The 27397-nt window shown below is 35.5% G+C and overlaps 1 protein-coding gene across 1 annotated transcript; it reads left to right on the plus strand.

The window, feature by feature from the left end:
* The first annotated feature begins 24 nt into the window (after window positions 1-24).
* On the plus strand, window positions 25-26667 carry LOC132731302 (suppressor of fused homolog). The gene is made up of 10 exons (XM_060717458.1): window positions 25-224; window positions 5348-5482; window positions 6530-6666; window positions 13042-13187; window positions 13471-13556; window positions 14212-14367; window positions 20528-20635; window positions 23097-23238; window positions 24196-24264; window positions 24709-26667. Exons 1-10 carry the CDS (start codon window positions 64-66, stop codon window positions 24814-24816), a joined length of 1248 nt encoding a protein of 415 aa, XP_060573441.1. The 5' UTR covers window positions 25-63; the 3' UTR covers window positions 24817-26667.
* The last annotated feature ends 730 nt before the right edge of the window (window positions 26668-27397 follow it).

Consider the following 27397-nt stretch of genomic DNA (forward strand, 5'->3'; position numbering starts at 1 on the left):
GATAGATTTGGAGATTATTTTTTTTTGACAGGAAAGAAAATTAATGAATCCAAAGGAAAAGATATGGCCAGTGAGGAGGGAGAAGACATTCTTGCTGATGTATCAGATGTAGAAACACAAGAGGACTGGGAATATGCTGGACTTGAGGCAATTGATAAGGCATGTCTGGAAATATATCCAGATCAAATTAACCCATTACAGGCTACAGCTGTAGTTAAATTTTGGTAGGTTGCCAGACCAATTGGGTGGTGTCTTTGTAAAAAAAAAAATCCAGGAAAATGTGTGTATGATTAATTTTTTGTTGTTGTTGGGGTGGGGGTTGATAAGGGAAATCCTTAGAAAATAGATACTTAAATGGTTTTATGACTGTCATATTAAACCTGACAATAAATAAATACAGTCAACATTGCTTTACTGGTAGTGGTACTGTAATAAACTGAAGTTAGTTTCTTAAACAGTTATACATGTAAGTATCATGTGTTTACCAATAGTCTCAATTCAGTTTAGCTCACAGAAAAGGTTACACAAAGTGCACTTGATGTACATTGCATGTGCACTACAAGTGCAGTAAACCTTTAAGCACTGGACAGTCATGACACTTGACAGTGTTTCAGTGCGTTTGTACAGTAGCCTTGCTAAACCGAACCCTTCTAACCCGGAATCCTTTCTTATCCGAATGAATTGTCCAGTCTTAAATTTATTTGTTCTTTTTTCAATAGTAAAAAAACCTTTCGGATCCAGAACCTGTCTTCTCCAAATTCCAGACAATTTTTTCAATTTTTGTTCATGTTTTACTCTAAAATTAACCTCCCAGGTAACAGATTTTGCCGATTTTCACACTGTCACGGTTCAGAACTGTTCACTATTTATGGGAGAAGATGTGTAAGCGGCAGGATAGCTCAGTCAGTAGAGCTACGGTACGATATTCTGAGGGTCCCGGGTTTGAGTCCCAGTCAGGCTGCACATTTTTCTCACCCTGTGACAATTAGCGCCAAACGTGGGGCGGTGACTGTATAGCTCAGGGTTTAATTTACATTGCTCAGTGTAACTCTGTGAAATTCGAGGACGAATTTCAACATAGCAGGGGAGTATGTCACGCTTCAGAACTGTTCACTATTTAGGGGAGAAGATGTGTAAGCGGCCAGATAGCTCAGTCGGTAGAGCCGCGGTACAGTATTCCGAGGGTCCCGGGTTCGAGTCCCGATCAGGCTGCACATTTTTCTCACCCTGTGACAACACCTACAGCCTGTACTTTCTTTCAAAATAAAAAATCATAAGCATATTATTGTGTTATTCAACAAGTTCAATAAATTTAGTATTAAATCTATATGAATATAATATTCTATTTATCACATATTTAAAATAAGAATGATAAATTGCTAAAAAGAGCCATTTTTCATTGACACGCCTATAGTGTAACGCTAACATTAGCACGCTTTAATGCTATGTTTATATATAGCACAAATGAAGTCACATCAAAGTGTTATTACACTAGTGTAATATCGTTTTAGCTCGACTATTCAATAAGAATAAATAGAGCTATTGTAATTACCCGAGCGTCAGCGTTGGCGTAACCACTTATGTTAAAGTTTTTGTAATACCTCAAATATCTTCAGTCCATTGACATATGGCTTTGAAACTTTGCACATTTGTTCACCATTATGACCCCAACTTGTAGACTGGAGGAGGTAACTGTTTCAAGCATTTTGACAGAATTATGCCCCTTTCTACTTAGAATTTACGTTATAGTTTTTGTAACACCTCAAATATTTTCAAAGTCCATTGACATATGGCTTTGAAACTTTGCACACTTGTTCAACATCATGACCCTATTAACCTGTACTGGTTGGAGACCATCAACCGGACACTTTCGGAACATTTTTCCGTACAGATTTCATAATTTTTAACCTAGAGACCAAAAAATTTGACACAGTTCAGCTAGGTTCTTCTCCTAACTAACAAACTAGTTTCTTTATTTCTGATTTTATTGACACTTATATCTGAGGCTCGACAAGGAGGGTATCAAAATTACCTAAATTGTCTACACTATAGTACCATGTGTCCGGACAGATATGTACATGACGTGATTTAATTCAAATAAATGCTTGGGTGTTTTGATTTTTGATATTTAACATGATATACAATGTGTCAGCAAAAAATACTGAAGTTTTGGATATTCTATTATTCACTCTGTGCAAATGATTATAGCTGGTATATGAGGTCAGGCATTGGTTTCTTGACCCCCAAATTTCAACGTCAACATTCTTGAAATAGACATTGAAATATTACTATTTACGGAGGTTGAAATAAATTTATTTACTTAATTTTAAAATAAATATGCATTTATTGTTGATAAAAAAGTGACTGACAACCACTGAACAAAGAAAATACTAAATTAAGCATTTTCGCGGCCGTCCAAGTTTGGTGGTTATCCGGTTTTGGTGGTCCCCAACCAGGATAGAATGCTCAAAATACATACTATTTATTTTGTATTTACAGTCAAAAATTTCATTCTTTATACTAATATGTAATATATACGTATAAAAATTTAAAAGAATCTTACACTGGCTGCCGGTAGAGACTGTATGTATGTGTATATGCGAGTGTGCATATGTGTGCGTATGACTGTGTATGTGTAATTGTATTTGTGTATGTATTGGTGTGAGATTGTTTTTGTGTGTTTGTTTTACATTACTGTTAGAATTGAATAATTATTATAATGGAATATATTATGTTGAATACATGTAACAACAGTATGTTAACTGGAATGTTTTGTAATTCATATATGAAAGAACATAATAAATGAAAAAAAAGAAAAAAGAAAATGCTTAATTTAGTGTTTTTCATTGTTCAGTGGTTGTTGGTCTATCAGTCACTTTTAATTAACAATAAATGCATGTTTCTTCAAGAATAAATTTATTTCAACTTACCGAAACGGTAATATTTTAAATGTCTATTTAAAGAATGTTGATGTAGAAAATTTGGGCATCAAGAGTGCAATACCTGACCTCATATACCAGCTTTAATCATTTGCAGATTAAACAATATAACATCCAATATTGTACATCATGTTAAAAATGAAAAATTAAAACACCCTAGCTTTTATCTGAATTAAATAACGTCATGTACATATCTGTCTGGACACAAGGTACTGTAGTGTAGACAATTTAGGTAATTTTGACATCCGTGGTTCTAGGTTTGAAATTATGAAATCTGTATGGAAAAATGTCCAAAAAGTGTCCGTTTGATTGTCCCCAACAAGTAATGCAGTCAGCACAGCACAATTTTTGCATTCAAAATTAAATGATATATTTATCACATCAGTTTAGCTCAATTTTATTCTGTGGCCTTGAAAAAGGCGACATATTTTCAAGGCGACATATAGGGGTTACTTTTGTCGTTGGCGTTGTTGCCTGCGTCGGCGTCCCCTTAAGCTTGTCTGGAGCATAAGTCAGTCATTATAAGTCGGATGACTTCAAACTTGGTATGCATGCTTCTTTTAATGACCCGAAGTGCAGTGCACAAGAACCAGTACTCTGCACTTCTTAATTTTTAAGTTATTGCCCTTTGTTAATTTTCATACTTTATTTTTGTCTGGGCCATTTCTCCTAATGTATAAAAGCTATGAACTCGAAACTTCATAGGATGATATATCTCATTAAGAAGAAGTGCAGTGCACAAGAACTGGTACTCTGCATTTCTTATTTTTTGAGTTATTGCCCTTTGTTAATTTTCATACTTTATTTTTGTCCAGGCCATTTCTCCTAAAGTATAAAAGCTATGGACATGAAACTTCATAGGATGATAGATCTCATTAAGAAGAAGTGCAGTGCACAAGAACCGGTACTCTGCATTTCTTATTTTTTGAGTTATTGCCCTTTGTTAATTTTCATACTTTATTTTTGTCCAGGCCATTTCTCCTAAAGTATAAAAGCTATGGTCTTTAAACTTCATAGGATGATAGATCTCATTAGGAAGAAGTGCAGTGTACAAGAATCTGCACTTGTCCAGGCCGTTTCTCCTAAAGTATAAAAGCTATGGACATGAAACTTCATAGGATGATAGATCTCATTAAGAAGAAGTGCAGTGCACAAGAACCGGTACTCTGCATTTCTTATTTTTTTGAGTTATTGCCCTTTGTTAATTTTCATACTTTATTTTTGTCCAGGCCATTTCTCCTAAAGTATAAAAGCTATGGTCTTTAAACTTCATAGGATGATAGATCTCATTAGGAAGAAGTGCAGTGTACAAGAATCTGCACTTGTCCAGGCCGTTTCTCATAAATTATAAAAGCTATGGACTTGAAACTTCATAGGATGATAGATCTTATTGATAAGAAGTGCAGTGCACAGATTCTGCTGCTCTGCACTTCTGCTGCTCTGCACATCTGACTCGCGGAGTTCTAGTTTTTTATGCCCCCTTAGAAGAAGAGGGGGTATATTGTTTTGCTAATGTCGGTTGATCGGTCTGTCTGTCCTTCGGTAGACCATATGGTTTCCGCTGATTATCTTTAAAACTTTTAATCACAGTCTTCATATTTTATCATAACAAGAAGATGACCTCTATTGATTTAAGGGTCAAAGGTCAAGGTCACATGGGCCTGAAATGTAAGAATGGTTTCTGTTCATTATCTTGAAAACTGTTTATCACAAAGTCTTCATATTTTACATATTATTAGTCATATGTAGTAGATGACCCCTATTGATTTTAAGGTTTAAGGTCACTAGTTTAAAGGTCAAGGTAACAGGGACCTTAAATGTCAGAATGATTTCTGATCATTCTCTTGAAAACTATTTATCACCAAGTCTTTATATTTCACATATTGATTGGTTGTAATTAGTAGATGACTCCTATCAATTTTGGGGTCTTTAGGTCAAAGGTCAAGGTCATAGGGACCTTAAATGTCAGAATGGTTTCCACTCATTATTTTCAAAACTTCTTGTTATCAAGTTTTTGTTGTTTTACATTTTAATTGATCATCACTAGTAGATGACCCCTATTGATTTAAGGTCACTAGGCAAAAGGTCAAGGTCACAATAACATTCAATGTTAAAATGGTCAAAGAAGATGCTCATAGTAACAATTATAATTATGATAATATATATTTTATTCCAGCTACACTCCAAGTTGTATAACTTACTACTTACTTATGATAGCTTTCATTCAGTTTCAAATCATATTATGGGTCATTAATTTTTATTTTCCATAATTCAACTCTTCAATATACCCATTTATGGCATGTCTCTATAATGAAATTACCAATAGTATGAGTCAAGGGCTATAAATAGGGGCAATGTGTTGTTGGACATTTCTTATTTTGTTGTTATTGTTGATTCTATTATGACAGGTTAGGAGGTCCAGACCCTCTGGATTATATCAGTATTTACTCCAACAATGGTGATGTAGACAGAGGAATTCCTCCTCACTGGCATTATGTCAGCTATGGATTCTCAGACTTGTATGGAGACAATAGGGTTCACAAGTATGTATAAATAGAATTTTTACCACATATTTTTGAATATTCAAAACACTTTAAACTCCATGCATCAATAATTTGTGAAATTAACACATATGCTATAAGATTTAAGCTTGTCTGACACATTCATATATTATAAAGGAAAACAAATTTGAATCTTTTATAAAACTTCATGGCAGCATGTCATAGAGCTTAGATATATGAAATTAGGTACACATGTATTGTCTAGTGAACATTTGCTAAGATAGTCTATATATATCATCACAGGGTTGTGGTCAAATTTAGGTTCAAGTATCAAAGTCTTCAAATTAAGATTACCATTTTTAGCTCGACTATTCAATAAGAATAAGTAGAGCTATTGCAGTCACCCGAGCGTCGGCGTCCGCGTCGGCGTAACCACTTATGTTAAAGTTTTTGTAATAGTTCAAATATTTTCAAAGTCCATTGACATATGGCTTTGAAATTTTGCACACTTGTTCACCATCATGACCCCAACCTGTAGACAGGAGGAGGTAACTCTATCAAGCATTTTGACAGAATTATGCCCCTTTTTCGACTTAGAATTTAAGTTTTTGTAAAAGTTCAAATATTTTCAAAGTCCATTGACATATGGCTTTGAAACTTTGCACACTTATTCACCATCATGACCCCAACCTGTAGACAGGAGGAGGTAACTCTATCAAGCATTTTGACAGAATTATGCCCCTTTTTCGACTTAAAATTTATGTTTAAGTTTTTTGTAATACCTCAAATATTTTCAAAGTTGATTGACATATGGCTTTGAAACTTTGCACACTTGTTCACCATCATTACCCCAACCTGTAAACAGGAGGAGGTAACTGTATCAAGCATTTTTTTTACTATCAAGCACTAAGAATAGTCGATCATTGCTGTCCTACCGACAGCTCTTGTTGTTTATGAAATCAAAATATGATCATGAAAGATTGTGATCTACTTCTCCATGTAAGACTCTTTCTAGCAATGAATCTCAGTAGAGCAATATTTGGCCATCCTGGCTCTCTTGTGTCAATTGTATTTATAATTTGTTTGCAGGTATAGTGGTTCTGGATTGCCCAGTGGCTATGGTTTTGAAATGACAATGAGATTAAAGAAATGTGGAAATGAGTCGGCACCACCGATGTGGCCATCTGGTCTTATGAACAGATTGGCAAATTACGTTTTCCAGACTGGTAAGATTTATATCTAAGAATACTATTATATTGCATTGTTTAATTTTTTTTTAGTTTGTGCAATGTATAAATATTGAGTAAATGTTGTGTAATGGCATCTTATTTGTTAATGACTTTTTTTATTTGAAAAGCAACAGTATTCTGAATATTGTTCGAATTTTGTCACAATTGTTCAGGGTGAATAAGGCTTATATACCTTCTTCAAAGTAACAAATTATGTATATTACTGTAAGATATATTGTTATAATGAAATTATTTTAGCATGTTTGTCATAAAGTTTTGTATATGTTTGCCTCATGGGCTTTTAAGCCTCAGTGATTCAGTGATGAAAATAAACTTCAAACTTTTTTTTTAATTTATGCAATGTATAAATATTGAGTAAATGCTGTGTAATAGCATCTTGTTTTTTTTATGATTTTTTTTATTTGAAAAGGAATAGTATACTGAACAGCTGTACTTATGGTTCTAAACATTTTATGATTCATCAAATAGGATAGTTTGTATCTAATATGTAGTAAAATTGTTTTTCAAAGAATAGAAAGATGAATGTGTTCTCATTGATCATGAGTGTGTGACATATAAACTAGAACAGCTGGTTGTTTCCATCAGCCATTGTTAGTGTAATTTTAGAAAGTTGCTTGTTTAGAACCACTACTCATTATTAGATCTGTTTTCTGGAGTGGTTTTCTGTACATTCTTTATCAATATTTGCCTTTGTCTATAAAGTTATTAGCTTGTCTGTTTCAAAGAAAAAGTCAAGCTGTTATGATCCCTGCATTGTCCTTGCCGTTATCTTCGTGGTGCAAAAATTTTAATGAAGCCCATTTTTCAAATATTTGAAAGGTTATCAACATGAAACATGGAATACTTGGTGCATTTGTTTGACATGAGGCATAATTCTGAAAGCTTTATTTTTGAAGTTATGCCACTTTTTAACTTAGAATTTTTGTGAAATTGGTTATTGATAGTTGTTGCCATGAACAGCTGAGCATTAACACTGCATGCAGTGCTCTTGTTTTATATATTATAATGATATTTAACCAGGTTTTCCGAAGGAAAAAAATGGTTATTAGATTGAGGTATGTCTGCGGGCGGGTGGATGCGCGGATTCGGGCGTGCGTAAAAAATTTCTTCTGTGCCCAACTCCTCCTACATTTCTCAACGGATTTTGACCAAACTTTCACATAAGCTTTGTCATCAAGTGCCCTGGTGCATATTGTCGGGGTTTTGTGATTGGGTAATATTTGACCTAATTATGGTCCTTTGTTTTTTTTTCCTAATATAGAATATATAGTGAACAATTTCTTCTGTGTGCAACTCCTCCTACATTTCTCAATGGATTTTGACCAAATTTTCACAGAAGCTTTGTCATCAAATGCCCTTGCACATATTGTTGGGGTTTTGCGATTTGATAATATTTGACCTAATTATTGCCCTTTGTTTTTTTTTTCCTTATATAGAATATATAGTTAACAATTTCTTCTATGCACAACTTCTCCTACATTTCTCAACGGATTTTGTTCAAACTTTCACAGAAGCTTTGTCATCAAGTGTCCGGATGCATATTGTTGGGGTTTTGTGATTGGATAATTTTTGACCTAATTATGGCCCTTTGTTTTTTTTATGCCCCCACAATGTTGGTCAGCATATAGCATTGCACTTGTCCATCCGTCCGTCCCGAAATCTTGTGAACGCAACTCCTCTTAAACCTGATGGCAGATTTTGCTTAAACTTACAGGGATAGACAACCTTAATGTGTAGATGGTGGTAAAGGAAGGAATTTTTGCTGCGACCAAATTTAACAGAATTATGGCCCTTTGTTGATTTTTTCACTATATACTATGTAGAAATTTTGTGAACGCAACTCCTCTTAAACCGGATGGCAGATTTTGCTTAAACTTCCAGGGATGAACAACCTAAATGTGTAGATGGTAGTTAAGGAAGGAATTTTCGCTGCAACCAAATTTAACAGAATTATGGCCCTTTGTTGATTTTTTCACTATAATTTATTATACTATGTAGAAATTTTGTGAACGCAACTCCTCTTAAACCGGATGGCAGATTTTGCTTAAACTTCCTGGGATGAACAACCTTAATGTGTAGATGGTAGTAAAGGAAGGAATTTTTGCTGCGACCAAATTTAACAGAATTATGGCCCTTTGTTGATTTTTATCCCCCGCCGATGGAATCGGGAGGGGGATATAGTTTTGGCGTTGTCCGTCTGTCCGTCCATCCGTCCGTCCGAATTTCGTTTCCGGAGTAGTTCTCTGCAACTACTGGCTGGAATTCAACGAAACTTTATGGGAATCATCAATATCAAGAGGAGATGCGCATCTGACCGTCCGTTCGTCCGTCCGTCCATCCGTCCGTCCGAATTTCGTTTCCGGAGTAGTTCTCTGCAATTACTGGCTGGAATTCAACAAAACTTTATGGGAATCATCAATATCAAGAGGAGATGCGCATATCGTCGGCTTGTTCCGGTCAGACACTTTAACTCAGAGTTATTGCCCTTGATTAGTTATGTAGTATGCATATAGAGTAAAAATCGTTTCGGCGCTACTTCTCTGCAACTACTGGCTGGAATTCAACGAAACTTTATGGGAATCATCAATACCAAGAGGAGATGCGCATATCATCGGCTTGTTCCGGTCAGACACTTTAACTCAGAGTTATGGCCCTTGATTAGTTATGCAGTATGCATATGGAGTAAAAATCGTTTCCGCGCTATTTCTCTGCAACTACTGGCTGGAATTTAACGAAACTTTATGGGAACCTTCAATACGAAGAGGAGATGCGCATGTCGTCGGCTTGTTCGGGTCAGACACTTTAACTCAGAGTTATGGCCCTTGATTAATTATGCAATATGCATATGGAGTAAAAATTATTTCCGGTGTAGTTCTCTGCAACTACTGGCTGGAATTCAACGAAACTTTATGGGAATCATCAATATCAAGAGGATATGCGCATATCATCGGCTTGTTTAGGTCAGACACTTTAACTCAGAGTTATGGCCCTTGATTAGTTATGTAGTATGCATATAGAGTAAAAATCGTTTCCGCACTACTTTTCTGCAACTACTGGCTGGAATTCAACAAAACTTTATGGGAACCTTCAATACCAAGAGGAGATGCGCATGTCATCGGCTTGTTCCGGTCAGACACTTTAACTCAGAGTTATGGCCCTTGATTAGTTATGCAGTATCCATATAGAAAAATATTTGTTTCCTCGCTACTTCTCTGCTACCACCGGCTGGAATTCAATGAAACTTTATGGGATACTAAGAGGAGATGTGCATATAGTCGCCTTGTTCCAGTCAGATACTTATAACTCAGATTTATGGCCCTTGATTAGTTATGTAGTATGCATACATCTCATTGGCATTTCCAGATTTTACTATTTAACACAAAGTTATGGCTCTGTTATTTCCCTGAATATTTATGAAGTTCAAAGAATATTACTGTTTATGCCATGATTAATATATAAAATAAAGCCTTATGTCTTCAGTTGTTGTGTTAATAATAACCAGTACTCGGCGGGGGATATAAATTCAACGAATTTGCTTGTTAGTTTTCAACTTGAGGCACATGTAATCCAAAAAATATTTGACCTAGAGTCATAAGATTGACAGAACAGTGTTGTGTGGGGGCATCCGTGTCCTATGGACACATTTCTAGTTCTTTATACAGAAGAGGGCATGCGTAAACAATTTCTTATGTACGCAACTCCTCCTACATTTCTCAACGGATTTTGACCAAACCTTCACAGAAGCTTTGTCATCAAATGCCCTGGCGCACATTGTCGGGGTTTTGTGATTGGGTAATATTTGACCTAATTATGGCCCTTTGTTTTTTTTTCCTAATATAGAATATATAGTACCGTTGGCCTAGTGGTTAAGGCGTCCGCCTTCGGATCGGGAGGTCGAAGATTCGAGCCCCACGGGGAGCGTTAATTGAAGGATGAATGTTTCTCATGGGACTCGTTCCGAAATGGCCGCTTCGTGAGCCGCGAGGTAGTTAAAATGAATGGTTACCGATTTCTATCCGCCTGACATAGTGATAGGAATTGGGAGGTACATGGTATGCAAGCAAAAGGTGTCTCATAAGTCAAAATGGCTGGCCCTTTCGGTAGGGGTGACACTATAATAAACAAGACCTTTACCTTTATAGTGAACAATTTCTTCTGTGTGCAACTTCTCCTACATTTCTCAATGGATTTTGACCAAATTTTCACAGAAGCTTTGTCATCAAATGCCCTTGCATATATTGTTGGGGTTTTCCGATTTGATAATATTTGACCTAATTATGGCCCTTTGTTTTGTTTTTTCCTTATATAGAATATATAGTTATGCCCCCCTTCGAAGAAGAGGGGGTATATTGTTTTGCTAATGTCGGTCTGTCTGTCGGTCTGTCCGTCGGTAGACCACATGGTTTCCGCTGATTATCTTGAAAAGTATTTATCACAAAGTCTTCATATTTCACATAGTGATTGGTCTTAACAAGTAGATGACCCCTATTGATTTTGGGGTCACAAGGTCAAAGGTCAAGATCACAGGGACCTTAAATGTCAAAATAATTTCCGCTGATTATCTTGAAAAGTATGTATCACAAAGTCTTCATATTTCACACTAAGATTGGTCATCACTAGTAGATGACACCTTTTGATTTTGGGGTCACTAGGTCAAAGGTCAAGGTCACAGGGGCCTTAAATATCAAAATGGTTTCCGCTGATTATCTTGAAAAGTATGTATCACAAAGTCTTCATATTTCACATAGTGATTGGTCATCACAAGTAGTTGACCCCTATTGATTTTTGGATCACTAGGTCAAAGGTCAAGGTCACAGGGGCCTTAAATGTCAAAATAATTTCCGCTGATTATCTTGAAAAGTATATATTACAAAGTCTTCATATTTCACACAAAGATTGGTCATCACTAGTAGATGACCCCTTTTGATTTTGGGTGTCACTAGGTCAAAGATCAAGGTCACAGGGGCCTTAAATATCAAAATGGTTTCCGCTGATTATCTTGAAAAGTATGTATCACAAAGTCTTCATATTTCACATAGTGATTGGTCATCACAAGTAGATGACCCCTATTGATTTTGGGGTCACTAGGTCAAAGGTCAAGGTCATATGGGCCTTAAATGTCAAAATGGTTTCCGCTGATTATCTTGAAAAGTATGTTTCACAAAGTCTTCATATTTCACATAGTGATTGGTCATAACTAGTAGATGACCCCTATTGATTTTGGGGTCAAAGGTCAAGGTCACAGGGGCCTTAAATGTCGAAATGGTTTCCGCTGATTATCTTGAAAAGTATGTATCACAAAGTCTTCATATTTCACATAGTGATTGGTCATAACTAGTAGATGACCCCTATTGATTTTGGGGTCACTAGGTCAAAGGTCAAGGTCACAGGGGCCTTTAATGTCAAAATGGCTTTCGTTGATTTTTCCATAATTGAACACTTCCATGTACCCATTTTGGCAAGTTTCTGTAATAAAATTACCAATTATGTGAGTCAATGGCTAGAAAGGGGGGTATATGTGTCATTCGACATTCTTGTTAACAATTTCTTCTGTGCACAACTTCTCCTACATTTCTCAACAGATTTTGTTCAAACTTTCACAGAAGCTTTGTCATCAAGTGTCCAGATGTATATTGTTGGAGTTTTGTGAATGGATAATTTTTGACCTAATTATGGCCCTTTGTTTTTTTCCTTATATAGAGTATGTAGTGAACAATTTCTTTTGTGCGCAACTCCTACATTTCTCAAGGGATTTTGTTCAAACTTTCACAGACTAGCATATTGTTGGAGTTTCGTGATTGGATGATTGGATAAGTTTTTACCTAACTATGGCCCTTTGTTTTTTCCATAAAATTTAATTATTAGTGTAATATATCCTTTTAATCACAACAAACTTTATTTAGTTACAAAACAGAAACTCTAGGTTGTTGCATGCCTGCCAGCTCATCTGTCCTGTAGAGTCAAGGTCAATGTCATTTTTGCTAAAAACAGAAAATCCGTTTTCCAGTCAGGTCACTGTTACTGAAAATAGAAAATAGGTTTCCGGTCAATAATTACAATGTAGTTTGGAATAAGATATTTTTATGAAATTTGGTGTAAAACAAGTTTTTATAAAGACCTCACTTGGGATGGATTTTTGGCCCCCTAGGGTCAAGGTTACAGTTACTAAAAATAGAAAGTTCATTATTCATGATTTACATTGCACATAGTTACATTGTTTGTTGCTTGTATTTCAACTACAATATATATATCTACAATGGTGATAATTGAAAACCTGGTTTCATGGCATTGCCATGTTTCTTGTTTAACTGATATTTTAATGTCAGGTAAGATGATAATATTATACTATAGGAAATACTCTCCATGTTGGAGATCACGTACCGTGGCATAAACCGTTGGATGGTTGTGAGGAATCTCTTGTACAACACATGCTTGTTGCTAAAGATCCACAGTTACATGAACTTCACTCTCCATATGGAAATCTGGACTTTAGACAGGTTGTTGACATTGTTATAACTAATGTTGATTAAATTTGAAATGATATTATAAAAATGTTATAAATGCTGTTGCAAGTACATACAGTTTATCTTATTGGCATACAATATAATGGATAAATTATTTGTACAAAATTTATAAAGTTTCTTCATTTTAGGTTGTTTTGTTTATCATGAAAGTCATTACACAGAGTATAGACCTTTACTAGATTTATGTGAGTTTATAGCAACAAAAATTGTTTCAGCTATTGAATACCAATACATGATAGAAATACATTATTAACAGGTAGTTGGAGTGACAAATGATGAGATGAAAGCTGCGCAGAGATGGAAGGGTGCTGGGGTACTTGAACTTATGTCATCTAGTAAAGGGTATGTCTTCCATTATTTTTTTGCCCGTTTCAGACTAAATTATAATTGTTATTGTGTTTTATAATTGTAAATGAAAGCTTAATTTACAGTTGCACTATAAAGTTTATTTTTTTGATACATTTGACACTATGAGTATTGCTGTTTAAATGGTGTAGGTAGACCACAGATTCTGCACTGTCCTCTCCTTAAGACATGATCTTGCACTTTGTGAAGTCATCAGATAGCTTCCTTACATGACAGAATTCACTGTCTTGTGTGGAACTTTAACCAGCTGTATTGGACGAGTGAGTCCAAGTCAGCTATCTAAACCACTCCACTACAAGAGCACTATTTATCATGTTTTATTATTAAGTACATTGTGTGAACTTAATGTTACTTTCAGCTTCATATAAAGTTAACTAAGTCAAGCACATTAAACTCTGCTTTAATTTCAATATTGTTCAGGCAAGTTGTGTGAGGCAACCAACATTGTGTCTTGTAAAGTGGCTCAAATATATAGGATTACATAAATGTACAAATTTATTTAAATGTGGAATCTTGCTTGTCTTTTTATTAATTTGGCCTAGATAATTCATTGTCACTAGTAGTGTCCAATTACTTATGAAAATATGTATAGAAATGAGTAAAACAAACTCAGTATAGAATTTTATTTCAGAGTAGGGCCATATTTTATCACAGATCTAGGACGTAAACAGTCAATATTTGAAGCTGAAGCTGGTCTTATAGGTAAAGTTAATGAAGGTATTAACATTGATGGATCTAATCTGGGACATGTTACAGCTATATGTAAGTGGGAAGATGTAAACTCGAGGTTAGTTCATCTTTTTTATCTTTTTTTTATTAGCTCACCAGAGCCGAATGCTCAGGGTGAGCTATTAGTATCAAAGGGGGATACTCCGGTGTCCGTCATCCGTCGTCATGCGTCAACAATCGTCTTCTTCTCTGAAACTGCTGGGCAGATTTACCTCAAATTTGGTCTGTAGCATCCTTGTGACAGTCACACTTAAATTTGCTCATGTCATTTCAATTGGCCCCTTTTAGGGGTCAACAGAGCTAAAAATAGAAAAACCTTTAAACATCTTCTACTACAGAACTAATTGATGGATGATCACCAAACTTTGTCTGTAGCATTCTTGGGTAGTCTTTTATCAAGTTTGCTCATATTAATTTGATTGGCCCCTTTTAGGGGCCCCTTCTAGAACTAAAAATAGAAAAACCTTTAAACATCTTCTTCTACAGAACTAATTGATGGACGATCACCAAACTTGGTCTGTAGCATTCTTGGATAGTCTTTTATCAAGTTTGCTCATATAAATTTGACTGGCCCCTTTAAGGGGCCGCTATAGCTAAAAATAGAAATACCTTTTAACGTCTGCTTCTGCTGAACTAATTGATGGATGATCACCAAACTTTGTCTGTAGCATTCTTAAGTAGTCTTTTATCAAGTGTGCTCATATTAATTTGATTGGTTCCTTTTAGGGGCCGCTATAGCTAAAAATAGAAATATCTTTAAACGTCTGCTTCTACAGAACTAATTGATGGATGATCACCAAATTTTGTCTGTAGCATTCTTTGGTAGTCTTTTATCAAATTTGCTCATATTTATTTGCTTAGCCCCTTTTAGGGGTCTCAAAAGCTAAAAATAGAAAAACCTTTAGATATCTTCTTCTACAGAACTAATTGATGGATGATCACCAAACTTTGTCTGTAGCATTCTTAGGTAGTCTTTTATCAAGTGTGCTCATATTAATTTGATTGGCCCCTTATAGGGGCCGCTATAGCTAAAAATAGAAATTTCTTTAAACGTCTGCTTCTACAGAACTAATTGATGGATGATCACCAAACTTTGTCTGTAGCATTCTTAGGTAGTCTTTTATCAAGTGTGCTCATATTAATTTGATTGGCCCCTTTTAGGGGCCGCTATAGCTGAAAATATAAGGAGCAACTATAGCTAAAATGCCCTGGGCCATGGCATTTCTTCAAATTATAGTTTAATAATGAAAGGAAAATAACTCATGTTTGAATTTTCCATTTTTGTGTACATGCATACATGTGAACTCTCCCAATTTGAGCGGGAAACACCTTCTTTCTCCTGTCAAATTTTTAAATATTTTTCTTAGAATAAGGGGTGTTTTAAAAAAAATAAAGAAATCTCCCTTCTTTTTCATTTCAAAATTTCCTGTCAATTAAAAAATCTCCCTCTTTTTGAAGTAAATTCTCAGTTCACATGTATGTACATGTTATGCATAAAAAAAAAAGATTGAATGTCTTAATGTCATGACCTGTTTGCTTTACAGAGATCTGAGGTCAATGTGCTTTGTATCTTTCTGTTTGTGCCCTAGAATTCAGATGGGCATTACATCATTCTAATACCCCGGTCACATATTCACGGAATACGCCCACAGAAAAGCCACGGATTAATTCCGGCATCGTCCGTAGCTACCCGTATTGGCCAGTAGCTCTCCGTATTGTAACCGTAATCAATCGTAGTAGTCCTTGTATATCCGTAGCGATCCTTGACAATTTTTGAACATGCACAAAAATTTGCTACGGAAAAATCAACCGTAGCGTATCCCTGCTAGTCCGTATTAAACCGTACTGATACGTACCTGTCCATACGAAAACCGTACTAGTCCGTACTGATTTGTAGTCCACCAACTTATCAAGAATTTCCACGGTTTTGTACGGAGAACTACGTATTTGTACGGTTACCCTACGTATAAGCTACGGTTTTAATAAGGATTAATACGGCATTGTCACGGAAGGCCACAATCGTAATACGTTGTACTACGGAGAGGCAGGGATTAGCACGGTCTTATACGGTTTATTGCGTTGCAACACGAAACGGTACGGAATGGTACGGTCCACCACTGTTTAGTACGGATAAATTAAGTATCATGTACTTTTTCAAGGGTATAAATACTACCTTCTTGTTAAAATATTTGCAGGAACATTCAATAAATGATAATTGCCATTTACTGGATGCAACTTTATATTGAAATGGCTCAGAATGCGGAGGCAGTGGTCGAGCAGCTTGATGACATGCGGTAAAAATATATTAATATCGTATTACAATTCATAAGTAATAGAGTAACATTTAATGTTACACATTTTCGTGAAATTGGAGTAAATATGTACATAAAACGAAGTGTCTCATAAGCCTCGGACGCTGGCCCTTGAGTGATAATAAGATTAATCAACAAGGTTTTTACATATTTTTAAAACCTAAACATTCACGATAATTAATGTACAGTAAACTCCGCTTATAATAAACTCACTGGGACATTCAAAACCTGTTCCTTATATCCGGAGTTCCTTGTAAGCATATAGCGAATTAGTTTGTTATATCAGGAGTTTTTATAGCAAACAGATTTACATATAACGAACTGATTGTTTACCATTGTCCGCCATTTTTGAAGAGAATTTGATTAAGAAATATATTAGTCATTTATTTATATTTTAGACACACTACCCGAGAGCGTACTTTTTGGAATTTGAAAATCATTGCTATTTCAGTTTTAGTTTTACTTCTTATCTCAATTTCACATAAAATATAATATTTTGTTTCTAAACTATTTTCGTTTTCTTTCCATGATGAAGAATAAACAAGATTTTTGATTTTTCCTTCCTTTTATATTGAATATCTTCTATTATAATTTAAGGGTGACTTTCACTAATGTAAGATATAGATTTCTTTTCATTTAAATCAAGCGTACTTTGCAGTTTGCAATGGATCATGCTTGCAAGCATGCATGATTATGTTGAAAACCGATTATAAATTATTATAATTATTTTACTCGAGCAAAACTATTGAAGAAAATAAATAAATAACCGTTTTATCTTGGTGAAAAGAGCTCATGCTAAAAATATCCAAAATAGAAAACTATACAATTTCATTTGAATAGATGTATTGAAGTACATACAACGATAAACGGTACATTCGCCCGAGTTTTAATCCGTGCGAATGAAAACGAAAGTTGAAAATGCGGGATCTATTTACGGATAGCCAATAATTTGGAGTTCGTTATAAAAGTGTAATTTTCTGTACTATTAACTAAATTGGGACTAAGAAATGAGTTCCTTATACGCGATAATTTCTTATAACCGTGTTCGCTATAACCATATATTTTTATATTAAATAAAGACGGCCAAAATTCGGGCCAAAATAAATTGTTCCCTATAACCGGAAGTTCGCTATAACCGTGTTTGCTATAAGTGAAGTTTACTGTAATTGTAAAATGAACAGCAAATTTTAAAATTGAAAGACAAGCAGTATTGATCAACATTTTTCATTAATGATTACTAGTCCATATCTAATCATGTAAGAGAAGACGACGAGATGGTGGACTAGAGATGGGTTTTTTTACGAAGACCCCTTCATGTTTAGTATGAGGCTCTCATGGCCAAACGGCGTCCTTCAAGAAATTCACTTTAATCGGACCTGATATGTCTCGGGGGTCGGACGCGATGGGGTCGAATCCTCTCCGCCAAAATCATTGAACTCTGCAATTCGTTTTCCAGGTGTTCTTTTCTTGTGAGACATTTTGAAAAGGAGCATGTAAGAGGTTGTGGACGGAAATAATAGGTCCGTATAGATCCGTGGCAATTCGGTCTTCTCCGTATCAACACGTCTTTACCGTATCAGACCGTACTTATTCGTACTAACCCGTGCTTTTACCGTAATATACCGTAGTGTATCCGTAGTGCGTCCGTCCTGATACGTGTCGCTTCGTATCAAACCGTGTCGGTCCGTAACAATCCGTGTCTCTCCGTGGATTTTTGGGGGTTAATCCCCCCCCCCCCCCCCCCCCCCCCCCCCCCCCCCCCCCCCCCCCCCCCCCCCCCCCCCCCCCCCCCCCCCCCCCCCCCCCCCCCCCCCCCCCCCCCGTCCGAACAATCCGTCTCTCCGTGACTGGTGTGTTAATCCGTCGCGACTCCCTATATACGGATTGTCCGTACTGGAACCGTACCGGACTACGGGATTTCACTCCGTAGTAATCCTGCTTATCCGCTCCGGGCATTATCCGTGAATATGTGTCCGGGGCATAAGGTTCATTTGTAGGTCAATCTAGAGAATTTTCCTTAAGGCCTAAAAAAATGTTTCATTTGTTTCTGAAATAGTCAAGGACCTTCAAGGTCAAAAGTCCAAATTTTTGGACCACCACCACCATGTGGACCACCACCAGCATGCGGACCACCACCAGCATGCTGACCACTGCCAACATGCGGACTACCGTCAACATGCGGACCACCACCAGCATGCAGACCACCACCACCATGCGGACCACCACCCACCATGTGGACCATCAACATGCGGACCACCACCAACATGCGGATCACCACCAACATGCGGACCACCACCAAAATGCGGACGACCAGCAATATGCCTACCACCACCACCATGCCGACCGCAACCATCATGCAGACCGCAACCACCATGCCGACTGCAACCACCATGCAGACCGCAACCACCGCTACCATGCGGACCTCTGCTACCATGCGGACCACCACCGGCATGCGGACCACACCAGCATGCAGACCACTACCATGCGGACCAACACCACCGATGCGGACCACCACCCCCATGCGGACCACCACCGCCAACATGCGGTCCAAAGCCAACGTGCGGTTCACCACCAGCATGCGGACCACCACCAACATGTGGACGACCATCCCCATGCAGACCACTGCCAACATGCGGACCACCGTCAACATGCGGACCACCACCAGCATGCGGGCCACCACCTGCATGCCGACCACCACCACCATGCGGACCACCACCCCAATGTGGACCACCACCACCATGCGGACCTCCACCCCCATGCGGACCACCACCATCAACATGCAGACCGCCACCATCATGCGGACCACAACCACCATGCGGAACGCAACCACCATGCGGATCACCACCGCTACCATGCGGACCACCATAAGCATTTATATATATATATAAAGTAAATTTAGATACAATTTAGATATTCAAAATATATAGACAAAACTAATGTGACAAGACAGACGGATTAAATTTATAAAAATGTTAAGATTTGTTCAAACATTTCTTTGTTTGCTTTACGAAAAAGTAAAGAGTTGAGCGTTGCCCCCACCAGAATCACATTTTGCAAACTTTGAAGTAATTTTGCACTGTTTCATACAATGCATGTAAAGTTGTTTTCATGTTCACTGAATACATTTCATCTAAACAACCTTTTGCCTTTTTCCTCTATGTAGTTTAAAATACAATTTTTATCATTTCTATTAGAGAGTAAGATAATTAACCTGAAATGTTAACTTTCTGGTCAAGTTGGCTAGTATACCTATGTTATCTTAAATAAATATTGACCGGTGGTGTCACCCTGACAAACAGTATATATGTATATCTAAATACTGAGATTATATAATTATCTAATTTTTTAGATAATTAGAAAAAAAGAAGAAAGATCCCAATTTTGAAAAACAGTCATAGGCAATTTTTATCACAAATTAATGGATGGATGATTACCAAACTTGGTTCCTATCATTTTTACTATAAAGAAAAAAACAATCAGTGTCCGGAAACCTTATAACTAGAGAGGAGAGTTGAAGTTGACCTAGACTTGTCTTTCTACAATTTTATTTGAAAAAAATATTTCTATAATCACTGAAAAACAGTTGTTTCTGGTGAGCGATTCAGGGCCATCATGGCCCTCTTGTTTTGAAAAATGATGATATGCAACAAATTTTTAGATTTATACACACTGGTCAGTTGCATGTTCTTTTACATTTGATGTTGTTTTCTTTTCTAAATTATACACAAGATGTGATAGTTAAGTTAAGGAACTGTGAAAATATTCATGAAACTTCATCAGTTAGGTTTTACAATTAAAGACATATTAAACATGAATATACTATATTTGACAGATATGATTATCTGACATATCTGTTATTATATGTTACAGTGTATTAGATGTAGAGAATGATATTATATGTTACAGTGTATTAGATGTAGAGAATGTTGATGATAACCAGGAGCCAGAGTGTCTAGAAGGTGTACATCTAATGTTTGATTCTGAGTCAGCTGACCTTCTACCTATGGTTATCAGGTAAAGACTTTACTTATTTATGTCAACATTTTTCTTATAGTAATGGTATTAAACCTACTAGGTGAAGATTGAGTTGACTAAATTATGCACACAGTAAGTCTGATTCCCACCAGGGAATGGTGCACCTTCATGAGAAGATTCTGATGAAGCTATCCAGCTAGGTAACTTGAAGATAAGTTATTGGCATCTTAACCCATAGTCTGTTGGTGGTAACTGATCAGTGATTTTCCTGCTTATATAACAGACTCCGATAAAAGGTCTCTTCCCAATTGAATTTTTCTTTAAAATCATACAGTTTTCCCAAAAATCTGAACTTAAACTTGCTTTTTATGCCCCCGGGCATATAGTAATTGAACCGTCCGTCCGTCTGTCCGTACGAGGTTAACCTAGAACGGCAAGTTGGATTTTTCTTAAGTTCTACCTGTACCAATGGCTTCTAAGTTTATACACTTACTAATCAATACAAAGTACATGATCTGGGCAAGTTACATAACCCTGGCTTTCATATTTGCCAAGTTCTTGCCCTTTTCAGCACTTAGAAAATGAATAATGGTTAACCTAAAACGGCAAGTTGGAAATATCTTAAGTTCTATCTATACTAATGGCTTTATAATTTCCACACTTACTTAGCAATACAAAGTACATGATATTGCCAAGTTATATAACTATGTCATCCATATTTCCCAGTTATTTCCCTTTTTTCACTTTGAAAATAGGGCCTTGTCTGGTTAACCTATTTAGGCAAGTTGGATTTATCTTAAATTTCTCCTAATTGCTTAATTTCTTTAATGAAATCTATCATATTTAGTAGGTGGATACCTTTGATAGTCCTCTAATTTTTTGTGGAGTAAGCGGTCTCTAGGGTCAAGGTCAAGGTCACTGGTTTAAAAAATAAATATAAACATTTTTGCTCATACAGCCTTTATTTTTTAGTTGATGTCTTAGTTTAATACAAACATGCCAAGGGAGGTCCTCCTTCTTTGGGTGTAGTAAGGGGTCATTTGGGTCAAGGTCAATGTTACCAATATCAAGGTCATTAATGTTAAAAGTAGATTTTTACATTTTTACAGGTGTATTGACCTTATTCTATAGACAGATGTTATTAATAATTGATAGAAACATAAACTTTGATGGAGTTAGTTGTCCAGTTGGGTTAAGTCACCAGTACTAAAAATAGATTTTTACACATTTGCTCATACAGCCTTTATTAAGTGACAGATATATTTTATATTTGGTAGGAAGATAACTTGCATGGTATTCATCCTTTTGATTGGGGTAGGGATCAGTGGGTCAAGGTCACTTGTGCTAAAAATAGATTTTTACACTTTTGCCCATACAGCTTTTATTTATTGACAGATGTAATTCATATTTGGTAGGAAGATAACTTGCATGGTATTCTTCCTTTGGATGGAGTAAGGGGTCAGTTGGGTCAAGGTCACCAGTGTAAAAAATAGATTTTTACACTTTTGCCCATACAGTCTTTATTTATTGACAGATGTATTTCATATTTGGTAGGAAGATAACTTACATGGTATTCTTCTTTTGGATAGAGTTAGGGGTCAGTTTGGTCAAGGTCACCAGTGCTCAAAATAGATTTTTACACTTTTGCCCATACAGCCTTTATTTAATGACAGATGTATTTCATATTTGGTAGGAAGATAACTTGCATGAAGTTGAATATTTTTCAACTTCACAAGTCAGAGCAATGACTTGGCAACTTATATTTTCACAATTACAAAATGCCATGACTTTGTCAAGCTATATAACTTGTGTTTACAATTTTTTAGGCAATTTTTCTGTCCATAACTGAGTGAATGGGTAAACATTTTTTGAAATATTGCTACTGACAAGAATCTGAGCCGGGGCATTTGTGTATAACAAACACGTTCTTGTTTACTTCCCAAATTAGCAATTTTAGCGATAATTTTTCCCAAAAACAAGTGGCTAAGGCCTCTTCCCAATTAAGTGAGAAAAATCACTGCTGATTCTATCCAACCAAATAGTACTAACCAAGATCATTTGGCACATCAGTTCCATCCATTATGGTTTGCACTGTTCACAAAATCAATTCAATCAATAAATATTATTAAATTTTCCCTAAAAATGATGAATGGTTTTGTCTCGGGTTAAATATGGTCAAGTACATTTCATATATCTAGCATTGTCAGGGGTAAGACTCCCTGTTCCAATAAACCTAGGAAGTCATCATATGAACTTTACCCAATCAGTGTGACTTAAAATCATTATCTTTGTTGTTGTATGCCTATACAAATGTAGATTGAAAATAATTTTGAATAAAACAGATGATTATTTATTTAGACATCAATCCCTAAAAGCAAAGATTGCTTAGTGAATAAATTCATATTTGTTTTAATTTACAATACTTTCTAGGTTTAGCTTGTGTATTTTGTACTTTCATTTTTTCTGGACCCTCTATATTTATTGATGTTATTATCTACAGAGGCAGGTTACAGAAGGGGCGTTTCTTCGTGTTTCACAATGCTGAGAACCACACTATACATCTTATACCAGCAGAATTTCATGAAGAGGGAATATATGTGAACCAGACTGAGCCATTGAAAGCACAGGGGAGTTACCTTCAGGTGAGATGAAGTCTGGTAATTATATGTTTCTGTTTCCAGTTAGTGTCACCACCTTATGTGAGCTATTATAGTATTGTGTTTGACATCATGGATTACTTATAATATATATGCTATTTTAAAATGGTGTACACTTGATGACTTAAAAGTAAAGTGAAGAAGCATATGTAATGTTTGTATTTTGTAAAACCTTTGTGTTCCTTGATTAAATTTCTATTTGTTCCATATTCATTCAATGTTTATTTATGCTTTATAGTAATTGTTGTTCAGACAAGAGAGTAATTCACAATGTTTACCTTGACTATTAAAATTATTTATATAATCATAAGAGCTGTCCTACTCACCTAGCTATCGGCATCCTTGTCACACTTTCAGTTAAAGTTTTTCTTACTATCATGAATTTTTCTATACACTTTGAAATTTGGAATACTTCTTCATGACCATCACACCTACATAAAGGCAAAAGGATATAACTCTGTTACCAACTTACCAGTATAATTTTTTACAAAGTTATACCCTATATTTTGCTTTAAATTTCTGTAAACATTTTATTGTCACTCCACTTTTTCTAAACCCTTTGAGGAATTGCCTAGAAACTTGTAATAGTTGTTTCAGACCATCATTCCTACTGTAACAGGACATACTGTCTTGAAAATTAAAAAAAAAAAATGCCATAAAATTTTGGTTAAGGTTTGTTTATACCACCTCAATGATTTTTGCCAAGTTATGGCCCTTGAATAGAAATGCATTTTGCCCTATTAATGATTTTTATGTCTCAACATGCAATTGACTATCATGAGGCGACACATGTGATCACTGATCGCTCTTGTTTTTTTTTTAACACATTTAATATTTTACTTCACTTGACTTAATCAAAAGGCCTGTTCTTTTGTCCAGTTTCAAGTATTGTTTTTAAAGACCCTCTCAATTATTCTTTTACAAGGATATTTATTTTCACAGATTTTCTGTTCCAATACGCTTCTAGAAAAAATGTCAGAAGAATTAGAGTGTTTGCATGACAGACCTTGTGTAAGTAGCTATTAAAAAACTTTGATTGATATAAATGGTTTGGAAAATATATTTGTCAATACAGTTCAACTTCTACAGAGTGGCACTCTGTACTCTGTAGAGCAACAATAGCATTATTTAATCCTAAAGTAATCTCAGTAGCATTTAAAATTTTTGTTCTCAAACAGGACTTGCTATGCAGGAGCTTGCCAGGCAAATTTTGCGCCTATGCTGCAAATTTCTAAACTGAATTATGAATATCACTTTACTTAGGATTTACACAAATGATAATATTGGGTTAAACAAATCTCTTTGTCACTAAGCATATCAAAGTTTGCCTGTTAATTTTTTAGCATATTAACAATGACTGTTAATGCAAAAGATTTGTTCATGTTCTGCAGTAAAATAGAGATATCCATGATTATAACATCAGTGCCATAGCAAGTTTAAATGTTATATTTTCAGGATTCTCGCAATTATCCACGGGAATTCCGGTTCACAGATCCAACTTTGATAATCACTGTGTCACCACGTGGTACATTGATTGGAGAAGAGTCTTTAGGGACCATTTAGATGCTGTCTAGTCATTATAAATGTTAGATATACATGTATTTATTACGCAATCCATGTCCAAGTTGTTGTCATGTTTGACCTTGTTTTACTGGCTGCGAAGATTCGACTGTTAATAGATATTTAGTATTTTACCAAAAATGTACCACAATCATATGTGTTATGGTGATGTAGCTTTGTTTATATTATAGGATTAAGTATAAGGAGGGTGATATATTGTTGCTGACATGTTATATGTAGCTTCTGTATTATTATAAAATATGTATAACATTTATACCTTAGGTATTATCCTGCCAAAACAACTATAGTCAAGCCAAATATAAGTCAAACTATTTTTGTTACTACCTCAACTTGTATGAACAAAAAGAATAAAGTATTTTTTTAAAGAGACTATCAAGTATCAAGGGCTATCTTAACATTACACCAATGACAGTGGCCCTTCTCTTAAGTGATCTTTGAAGATGCAAAAAATATTACATTTATATATAAGTTATTTTATTAGTTTAGAACAAGTAGATAATGCTTTGTTTTTTATTATACGTTAAGGACCAATGCTTATTGAATGTTGTCTATTAAGATGTGTTCATATGTTATAATTTACTTTAAACGATGATAAGATAAGTACATATCAAGTGTCCATTGTATCACTGTTATATCTCAATGATACTTAAGGGAAAAATGATAATATTAATGTGAAGTACAGTCAGTTATCAGTATTTTACAAGAATTGACCTAGTCATGTCAAATTGTTCTTGACATGTTGACAAAGGGCGTTATTTGCCTTGCTTTGTATATAAGTAGAATATGAGAGACCTGATTGTTCTCATTGGTGTGATAATTGTTTGTTCTCCCTCTCTTTAAACTAAAGATAATGTACAAACAAATTAGTTACTCACTGAAATGATATATTTACAAATTTGAATAAGATAAATTAGTATTGTAAATGTGTTAAGAACTATATTTCATAGAACAAATAAGACTGCTTTTATGAAGTTTTCATAGAAAACATATAAATGTTTATTGTACATGTATGAGACATTTCATATTACAATTGATATCATTGTAATGCTGTTTTTCAAATGCTTGAAATCTGTATACTTTATTTTGTTTTACATGCGCTGTTTTGTAGAAAAATATTGTTTAACGTTTTGTGAAGGTTAATGACATGAAAGTTTTTTCAGCAAAATACTCCCTATTAAGTCAAGTTTAAATATTTGCTTAAGATATTAGGACCCTAATGAGCACTAACAGGAACTAAAAAATTGACATCATAGGTCAGACGTATACCTTAAAGTACACCTGTATGCAAAATTTAAACAAAGTTTACCGTACGGAAATCAAGTTATGGCCACTTTTCTGAACTCAAGCTAGGATGTTATGAGGATATCCGGACAATTCCCCTCCCGGACGATTCCCCTCCAAGTAAATTTGAATGTTTTTTCACAACCCGGACATTTCCCCTCCCGTTATTTTTTTACGGCGGACAATTCCCCTCCCGTTAATTTTACAGGGCGGACAATTCCCCTCCCGTTATTTTAGCAGAGCGGACAATTCCCCTCCCGCTGTTGTCAGAGCGGACAATTTCCCTCCCGTGGCTGTTGAACATATATATGTTATAATATTGTTTATTTTAAAGGTATTTTTAATGGACTTTAAATACATTTTGCTTGTCTATATTGACATGAATATAAAAATAAAACGCATTTTTTTGTTAAAATAATCTTTATTTCGTCAATACATTTCTGCAGCGGTAAAATAATTGTAAATTATTGGTTTTACAATCAAGGACACATTTAATTAAGGGCAGCATTGATTAAAGATTTTTTATTGACAGTTTGTTCATCTTAAAGCAGCGGCGGCAATGAGTAAAGGCGGTTTAATGTCACCTTTGTGAAGTAATGATTCTAAAAAGTTCTGATCTTTAACAGTTGTTGTTAAGAGTAAAAATTGTCATCTTTTATAAGAATGGTTATAGATTTTTTTATACGCAATGGCGGCTAGGATTAAGGGTCGAATAATGTCGCGTTCTGCTCTGTGAAAAGACGGGAGGGGAATTGTCCGCTCTGCCAAAATAACGGGAGGGGAATTGTCCGTCCTATAAAATTAACGGGAGGGGAAAAGTCCACCCTATTAAAATAATGAGAGGGGAAATGTCCGGGTTGTGAAAATAATATGGAAGGGGAATCGTCCGGGAGGGGGATTGTCCGGGATTCTGTTATGAGGGCCCTTTTTTTGGAAATGAACTTTTAAATAATCTGCAATAACATTCTAATGAAAAATGTTTTCCCATTAATTTTTGGTAAGAAACAAATAGTACCATTCAGCTAACAATCCACATAAGCAAAATTATGGTTTCTACTTAAAATTTATGAAATCTGTATAAAAATGTTACCCTACCCCACCCATTTTTACCACGTGTCTGACCATTTTTCTACTTAAGGAGCCTAATTTAAAAAATTTCTTAAAATTTACCCAAATGAGTGCCTGTTTTCAAAGTTTCCCTAAATTTTTTAAAAAAGTATATTGGTTGATCTTGTAAAAATATGAAATACTTTTACCGTCTAGTTTTGATTATATTACACTT

This window comes from Ruditapes philippinarum, unplaced genomic scaffold (genome assembly GCF_026571515.1).
Source record: "Ruditapes philippinarum isolate M1 unplaced genomic scaffold, ASM2657151v2 ctg1904_1_1_1_1, whole genome shotgun sequence".
NCBI lineage: Eukaryota > Metazoa > Mollusca > Bivalvia > Venerida > Veneridae > Ruditapes > Ruditapes philippinarum.